The following is a 9,475-nucleotide window of genomic DNA, read 5'->3' as shown; positions in this document are numbered from 1 at the left end:
AATTACTTTGCTACAAAAAGTCCTATGACAAAACAGTTTTCAGTTTTGGCTTTCTTCAAGGCCAAGGGCTTTAATTTGAAAATGATGCGATTCGATGGCAAATTTGAATTCACCTTTTATACTAGACGTTCGCCTTTCGTATCTCTTTCCTTGTTGGAAAGGTATAACGTTGAGGAGATAGGAACATGTACAGAAGATCCGGGACCTACTCTGCCATGTTTGGCTGAGTAACGGTACATGAACACGGTATTTTGTGCCTATGTAAATTAGTCATTGTGTAAAGCTGTGTTTATACCCAGACTGAATCATTGTCGCTAACTACACAAGTTATGTGTGCAATTTTAGAGAACGTTGACCGACAGAGGTGTCAATATAGGCCTACGTGTCGCTTTTGAAAAACAGCGAATCATGCGCATGCTCAGCAGGCAAATACGACGGCGATTTAGTACACTGACCATGTGTGCCATTCAGGTTTCTCTAGACTCGCTGAGTCTCATGGACGCCGTTCCTATGTCCATCAGACTCGTATTTCCCATTTTGGATGTCAATGGGAAATACACACTTAACGATTTGCGCCGGTTAGAAACTTGAAAAAAATCTTTAAAATTTTATCAATGTATATAAAAGTGGTACCAACCTTATTGTGCTTGCTAATTTAAGACTCGGTTGAAACAAAATTAAGGATCGAATGCATTTTAGTGTCCAAAAGGCAAAATTATCGTCAAAGTTCTGCGAAATCGGCACCCTTGCTGAAGGGTTCAGAATTGAATCGAACGAAAATATCCGATCTTTGCGATCAAAAACACAAAATTACAACTTTAAACATACTATTGGCAAAAGACATTATTACCAAACAATATAGAATAGAAAATTTGACATCATTTTCTCAAAATATTGAAGAAATTTGCTCACTAGACATCGAAAAAGTACGCAATCCAATTCCCGTTCAAACGCGTGAGAAACTGAAAGTGCATAATCCCGACTAGGTTTCTCCAAAAGCGATTGAGTATAAATGCATCTTTAGAAATGACCGGCGATTGTGTGTTCTCAAGTGTGTTTTATCATGTTAATTAGTGACCTCGATCAAGCATTGAAATGCTGTAATTTTTTTGTACTGGATCGTTCAAGCATCTCCAACAAATTTTTCAATGTAAGTGCCTCTGGCCCTAGTAGAAGTAAAAACGGATACTATGGCCAGAGTTCTAGGGCTATTTTATACCTTAGGAACAACAAAGTCATAATGTACTACATATATACATGTATGTATGTCATGTACAGTGTTTACTCTCTCTGGAAATTGGGTGCGCCAAATGAAACATTTTCTTCCCAAATTGGCCCAATTTTGTCTCAGTAATTCCCCAAATTGATTAATTGTAATACAGTATTGCAAATTTGTTTGCGCCGAAAATAATTTTCAATGGGCCAAAATTGAGACATACGGCCTCTGAGTAAACACTGGTCATGTAGTCAAATTAAAACAAAGGTCAACCAGGTCATAATGTTTATAATATTAATAATCATGTATGTTTTGTTATGATCATAAAATTGTACAATGATGAAAGCTATAATATCACAGATCATGTATGTTTTGTTATGATCATGTTGTTCCATTAATTGGAACTCACAGCTCCGACCGTGTCCTCAAACGTTCAAAATTTGTTGTTATCTACAACTAATGATCATGAGTATATTGTGTTCCAATGCAATGCAAATTGCATTCTGCCCACACGAACATGATCATGTCAGAAATTAGTTCCAGTAACTGTAACTCGTCAGGTCCGTAGATGTCATTATGATAAAGACTGAAGTCTTGCTGGCAGGACTAGTCAGAAATTAATATTTTGTTCAGGGAATGATTATTCGGACTACATTCTGCCAGCAGTGACAGTGTCATGTCATACATCATCCCATGTACGTCTACATCATGGTATGCTACATGTCATGCAGGAGGATGCAGAACTTTGTATTTTGTAAGCTTTATTATAATAATATGTGTTTTCCACGAACCTGATTTATTCAATGCATGACACTATTGACAGATATACACCGTGATGCATGCTTAATTACATGATTGAGTCACAACATGACAAGCATTTTTAGAACATGATTTCAGCTTACCTAGAACAGATCGACAAGATCATGAGATGCATGCATTTATGTCGATAAACCATCCAGGCATATATGCACTATGCAAGCATGCAAGTGTAGTGAGACCCGCCCGTGTTCAAGTCAGATTATTGTTGAAATTCAGCCTGCAATCCAAATATCCTAAATCCAGATAAAGTGCACTCGCAAACACAGTAAATTTGCAATAAAGATCAGTAGTAAAACCACGACCTTAGACCTTTATTCGCGGTAAGAAGAGGTCGCTGTTGTTTTTGTTTACTCATCAGAAAAAGTCCTCCTCTTCTTCCCACCTTGGTAGAAGGTAATCGATTTATCGACAATTTGTGGAATTGGCCTGTCGTTGATTGGCGTTTACAGAGCCGGTTTGGGTGGATTTGGGCGAGGTTTGGGCGGGAACTGAATATACGACGGACTCTTATCCCAGTCGTTTATGTTTCTGAATTTTAGTATTAAAAAAATAACAAAAAGCGCTCTGGCTGACGGTGCAGTAATTACTGTACCCGTTTCATTAAAGAAAATCTGCTGTAAAACAATAATTATTTTGCTTGCCCCTTTTACGTGCTAACAAATGGTTTCCCTCTTCTTTTTACATGTGCCAGGTTTTTGGAAGTGCTTTTTGTAAGGGCATCCAAAGTCAGGAAAGTCAACTTCGATTGCTGATAGCTATTATAGGGAAGTGGAGCGAATTGGTCCACCTAAGGGCAAAATGGGACACCAGATTTTACTCGGCTATAATATTAAATACCCGACAAGTGACCACTACAAAACAAAATGTATATCACCAAGAGTCTAGTAGACTTATGTTTCCCAAAAAATCATGCTGCCCCGTTGGCCTTATTCGGGGGAATTCGGGGACGGTGCAACATCAAAATTTGCCCCCTCAAAATAGGATTCCTTGGCCTTTATGATACTGAAACCCCAGAGCTTCCGTGGGTGCTGCCACCTGGAACCCCGCCAGGGGCCACCCGTGAGGGGCTTCGCGGCAAGGAAGAATCAGAAGTTGATTTCAGGATAATGAACATCACTCTGAAGCACTCCAGTTGTTACTTGGAAAAGCTCTGAGATAGGCCCTACTTCCATCTACCATAACGGCACTATTGGAGTCCTTTTAGAGCACCTGGATGGCATTGACCATAACCTTTGGTATTCCATAAGGGGTTGTGCAATAATTATGAGCCCTGGGGAAGGGTAAAATTGGGGGGCAAGAAATTTTTGGCGAGCCGAAAGGGGGGGGGGGGTAAACGATTTTTGGCACGCATTCATGGGGCACCTTTTTAATAAAACGCTCTAAAAGGCTTACGGAAACGCTTTAATATGCAAATTTTCCTGCTCGCTGCACTCCCAACATTATCTATCTATCTTGCGGACGCATCCGAGAAAGAGTTTACAATTCTTTTCCAGGAATCTCTATCAGCCATCAGATTTGGGAGGTCATTAATTTCTTGATTGACGTCCCTTGCCACACAGTCGATGTAGTTGAATGGTCTTCTTCCTCTACATGTTCGTGGAAGCCTCATACAGATGACATCTGAAATTATTTGGTCTTTTGCACGGTAGCAGTGGCCTGCAAATCTGGCTCGCCGTTGAGCAACGATGGAGGACACCTGTGGAACACCATCATAGATCTCTGCTTTGGTTTTATGTTCACGCCAGGATATATTTCGAACCCTCATCAACAGCCGGGTGTAGGTACCATCAAGACGGTCCTGAAGATCTTTCTTCATTGTCCAGGTCTCACTTCCATATAAGAGGATACTCTCTATGCAGGCTCTAAAGAAGGCAAGCTTGGTATTTCTTGATATGTTGGACTGCCAGATGGTGTGCAGTTTGTTGCAAGCTTTCCATGCTTGAGCTTTGCGAGTCAGAAAGTCTTTCTTGCTGTCGGCAACAAATGAACCAAGATATTTAAAGTCCGACACCTCCTTGAGTTGTGTGCCATCCCGAGAAAGGATTGGAGTTGGGTTCTTATCTCCATTAATACACATATATTCTGTCTTCTTGGAATTGAGAAAGAGGCCAACTTTGGCGGAAGCATCTTCTAAAGATGACAGAAGATCTTGGGCATCTTGTGATAACGTAGCTGTTAAAGCGATGTCGTCTGCGTAGTCAAGATCGGTTAAATACTTGTTCTTCTCTCTGTTCGTCTTATTGGGCATGATGTCAATCCCTTTGGACTTGTCAGTGTCTATCGACTGTCTGAGGAGATAGTCTACCACTATCACAAAAAGGTAAGGGGCCAAGGTGTCGCCCTGCAGGATTCCAGCAGTAGAGAGAAACTCTTCAGTTGGTCCATCACCTGTTTGTACAAAACTTGAAGGATTATCATACATTATTGCAATAGCATTCACAATCTCCTGAGGGATCCCATAATTACGAAGAATATGCAGCATGGCCTTCCGGTTAACACTGTCGAAAGCTTTTGAGAAGTCAACAAACACAATATATGCCTGCTTCTTTGAGATTTTAAGCTCTTCTATTATCCTTCTAAGGGCTAGAATCTGTGGTGTGGTTGATCTACCCTTGCGAAAACCATTTTGGTTACGTCTGAGAATAGGATCTAGATGAGGAGAAATCCTGTTGAGCAGCATAGTGTTATACAGCTTGGCAGCAAGTGCTGACAGTGTGATACCTCTATAATTTGATGGTTGTGAAAGATCCCCTTTCTTCGGGAGAGGTATAATTGTGGATCTTGACAAGGCTTTTGGCTTATTTCCCTTCATGGTTTCATTACAGAAATCAAGCAGTTGCTGATGGAAGAGTGGGTTTTTCCAAACAATGGCTGGTATGTTGTCAGGACCAGGTGTTTTTGACTTGTTGAGCTTGCTCAGACCTTTTTGCAGTTCCTCCATAGTAAATGGACCAGTGTGTATTGGGAGATCGTCAGAGACATTGCTGTTAAAGAACGTATCTTCAAGGTTTACATCTTGCTCTGGTTTCCCAAGTAAGTTGGAAAAGTGTAGAAACCAGTTGTCACGACGCTCTTCAGATGTATTGCCTTTCACTCTAACCACAGGAGCAGATTTGGTGTCAGTTATCTCCCGGAGGAGTTCCCAAGAAGCTGCATGTTTATATTCATGATGGAGGTTGTCAAGTTCCTCTGTCTTCTTTTGAATAGAGGACTCCAGAGTTTCTGTGTAGGCTTTATCAAGAGTAACTTTGGCCGATTCGAGGAGCTTTTGTGAGGCTCAGGTGGATCTAGCATTGTGTTTCATAGATGCACTCTTTAAGACATCTCTTGCCTCAGTGACTTTGTCTGATGCAGCAATGTTGTAGGACTGCTTTGATTTTTTAGGGAGCATCTCCAGTGCAACTTCCTCATTAGCCGCAACTAAGGTATCATAAGTGGTGCTAATATTGGGTTCTTGTAGCTCATCGTGTAGAGAACTGAAGCGATTATAGACTGCTACCACAAACTGCTCACCCAGGATGATGTCTCTGGTAACCTTCTTCCAGTCAATACGTTTCATTGGGTCTTTCATGGAAGTTCTGCATTTCCGGTAGCTGATTTGACATTTGCATGAAACAATCCTATGGTCCGAGTTCACACCCTCGAAGGAGCTGTATGCACGTGAATTCTTGATTGAGTTGATCCACTTCTTTCTTACCAGGACAAAGTCTAGTTGAACTAGTTGGCCATTAGGACGCCTATGTGTCCATAATCTGTTGATGCGGTTTTGAAACCTTGTGTTTGTGGCTATGAGGTTATGTTCCTGCAGGAAGTCTTTCATGTGGTTGCCATTTCTATTGGTTTCTTTAGCAGGTGTGAAGAGAGCATCCGATGGCCCAAGCTGAGCATTAAAGTCTCCTCCAATTATAAGTAAGTTATGAGCTGGGATGGCATTAACTGTAGAAGAGAGTTCTTGGTAGAAGGAGATAACAGCTTCTTCAGGTTGTTCGTTATGTGGACTGTAGCAGCAGAGAACTGTGGATGTTGGATTGCCCAGCAGAGAAATTTCCATAATCCGTTCATTATGACTAATAATGGACATGCAGGAATTGATGGCTCTTGGTGAGATTAAGAAGCCTACTCCACCAGTGGCAGCATTCCTTTGGTTCTTCCATGCTGAAGAGGTGACTAATCTGTATCCATTCAGATCTTCCTGCAAGAGGGAGTCATTGTGACAAATCCGGTGTTCCTGCAGACATATGATGTCAATGCCATAATGTGCGGCTTCATGAGCAAGTTCTTCTTTTTTGGCTAGTGAGTTGAGAGTTCTGATGTTGAAAGTGCTGATGGTAAATGGTTTTTTCCTTTGTACAAATTTGTCTTGACCATCCTTATCTGCATCAGGTTTGGTCCGTCCAGGGATGGTATCAACTGGCTTTGAGATCAAACCGTCATTGATGTTAGCATAGTCTAACGGTGACTTAGATGGTCCAGACTTCATAGCAGGGGCTTTAACCCTGGTGCTTAAATGTAAACTCATATTTCTTGTCAATGGCTGAATAAGACAGAGGTCGCCACTCCTTCTGTCATAGAGGATATAAAGGAAAGGTTTCAGCATTTAGTCTTTAGTCCAGTTGCCACCCATACTAAATCATATGGGGATACACCTGGTCGCCTGCCGAGGAGATCTGTGTGTATGTACCCCTCAGCGGCATCGGTGAAGTCTCGATTTTTCCCAGACTCAGGTGTCTCTACCCTACAGAAGTACCTGAAACAGGTATTCTGTCCTACCATGCAAACGAAGCTGAAGACTAAAACAACAACATTATATCTAGACCATTTAAGGTTTGAAAATTGGGATCCCAAAAATTTGGCATGTGTAAATTGGGGGGGAGATTTTTTGGCGGGCCGAGGGGGGGGGCAAGCGATTTTGGCAGGCCGAGAGGGGGGGCAATCGATTTTTGGCGGGCCGTTCTTAAATTTTACCCCCCGGGGCACACCGACACCGCCTGGCTAATAATTATTTGGTGTAGCCTAGCAGAGACACTAAAATGAATACACGGGATCGATACACGTGAATTGCTATGCATGATTTTGATATCAGACGAAAATCTTCGGATACCTGGTTAGAAAATGATGAATATCTCCCGTAAATGATTTTTTCTCAAGAAACCAGATTTGGTCTCATACACTTGAAAATACGTGTTGAACAGATATGATAGTCACTAGAATGCGCTTTGAAAATTGGCCGTGCGCTTTGAACTCAAAATCTAACCAAAACTCTAATTTTATATTGCGTTGGTCAAGTATGGACTACAGCGTGTAGTACAGCTGCACTCACTACTAGGCAGTATAAAAGTCGATGACCATTGACCTCAATGGGGTATACAAGCTTATTCACGCACAACCAAGATCAATTACCCGGCTATTGTGAGTAGCCTTAGTCATGTCCCTCGACTAATTATTCGTCTCAACTGCTCAAAGAGCTTCAAAGGTCTGAACCAAATGGCCAATCGTGGCTGTGGATTCAACCTACCATGGCGATTTCTGCCATGAAGATATAGGGTCGATGACACTGTGCGGGGGCTCATAATTAGTGTAGGCCTACAGCCCCTAATGCCGCAGCACTGAGAACATGACCGTGTTGATGGAGTCGAAAGCTTTTTTGAAGTCCACAAAAGTGACTGTCAAGGGAAGTTGGTACTTCTTGAAGCCTTCCATAATGATCCTCCTCAAAATGTGTATATTTTGCTGAGCACAGCTTCGACCTGATCTAAAGCCACCAAGTTGCTTCTCAGTAAAGGATCAGTGTGAGGTCGAATCCTGTTCAGAAGGACCTTGTACACTTTTGCGGCAATGGACATATAGCGAAATACCACGGTAGTTTGTCATGAGAGAGAGAGCTCGTTTGGTAAAGGAATGATTACATTTGTGTCGTGGCGATGTCAGCGTTGAGAATACTTACATACAGAGAATCATATTAAAGCCATATTATAACATTTGCTGTTGAGGACGCCCTCACTGATTTTTTAAAATTCATTTTTTACACGATTATATTGTACTTTATTAAACCAATATACCCTGCAAACATCAAGACTCCAGGTGCTGTAGTTTTGTCAAAATCCGAGATTTTGAATAAAGCGCCGGAACCGGCGTCTTATTATTACGATGGAATTATTAGTCGAACGCATACACGATGTTCATAACACACAGTACGTACACGGCGTATGGGGCGGTGATCTACACAACAAAGGGTCGTACCATAACATGACCGAAGGAGTGGTACGTATTGGCGACATACGCGCTGGTAGTATAAAATTCCAATTTTCTTTGCTTTGCCGTATTTGTTCAACTCAAAAATAAAAGGGGATATATCTGACAGTAAAAACTAACATTTTATGTCAAAGAATTGCTAATCTATTTTGTATGATAATGTTATAATATTGCTTTAATCATGCTACCCCCTCCTCCCAGAAATGCTTAATGGCTGCTATTGCTTCGACTACCGGGTTCGACTACTTATCACGCGTTGGGAGCTCAGTGATAATTAGTAAGATCTTCAACAGCTGGTGCAGGAAGTTCGAAAAGGGGTATTATACCCTATATGGGACGTTCTGAAGCTAGCTACTGTGCCACTGTCGCACACCGACATCGCCTGGCTAATAATTATGTGCAGCAGAGACATTAAAATGAATACACGGGATCGATACACGTGAATTGCTATGCACGATTTTGATATCAGACGAAAATCTTCGGATACTGGGTTAGAAAATGATGAATATCTCCCGTAAATGATTTTTTCTCAAGAAACCAGATGTGGTCTCATACACTTGAAAATACGTGTTGAACAGATATGATAGTCGTTAGCGTGCGCTTTGAAAATTGGCCGTGCGCTTTGAACTCAAAATTTGACCAAAACTCTAATTTTATATTGCGTTGGTCCTGTATGGACTCCAGAGCGCATCAGGCTATAGCGGCACTCACTCAAGTGGAGACAGTATAAACATTGACCGCAATGTCGTATACAAGCTTACTCACACAGCGAGAAATCAATTACCCCGTCTATTGTCAGTAGCCTTAGTGTCACTTCGCTAATTATGCATCTCATAAGGTCCGAATAAAATGGCCATGGGTGGCTGTGGATTCAACCTACCATGGCGATTTCTACCATGAAGATATCGGGGCGATGTCACTGTGTGTCGTTGTTAAGGAGTGAGTTAAAATATTCCTTCCATTCCTCAAGCAATTCATGGTCACTGGTTGGGGCTGATCCATCTCCAGTGGCGGCGCCAAGATTTTTTTTCGGGGGGTGGGGGAGGGCATTAGGGGATAAAGTGAATTTCAGGGGGTCAATAAATTTTGCGCAAATGATCGCAAAAATGGGAAATTTTCGTATTAAACTTTTGGGTTTTTTCGGGGAGAATTCTGACTTGGGGAATTTGCCCCCCCCATGGCGCCGCC

General features: G+C 41.8%; 1 protein-coding gene across 1 annotated transcript; it reads right to left on the bottom strand.

Annotated features, from left to right (window-relative positions):
* Positions 1-5,312: 5,312 nt before the first annotated feature.
* LOC140163877 (craniofacial development protein 2-like) lies at positions 5,313-6,554 on the bottom strand. The gene has a single exon (XM_072187191.1). The coding sequence runs from the start codon at positions 6,552-6,554 to the stop codon at positions 5,313-5,315; it is 1,242 nt and encodes a 413-aa protein (XP_072043292.1).
* Positions 6,555-9,475: the final 2,921 nt, after the last annotated feature.

Source organism: Amphiura filiformis, chromosome 11 (genome assembly GCF_039555335.1).
Source record: "Amphiura filiformis chromosome 11, Afil_fr2py, whole genome shotgun sequence".
Taxonomy (NCBI): domain Eukaryota; kingdom Metazoa; phylum Echinodermata; class Ophiuroidea; order Amphilepidida; family Amphiuridae; genus Amphiura; species Amphiura filiformis.
This window is presented reverse-complemented; position numbering and strand designations above follow the sequence as displayed.

Coding starts and splice junctions, on each gene's coding strand:
- LOC140163877 (XM_072187191.1), bottom strand. CDS start 6,554: ATGAGTTTACATTTAAGCACCAGGGTTAAAGCCCCTGCTATGAAGTCT.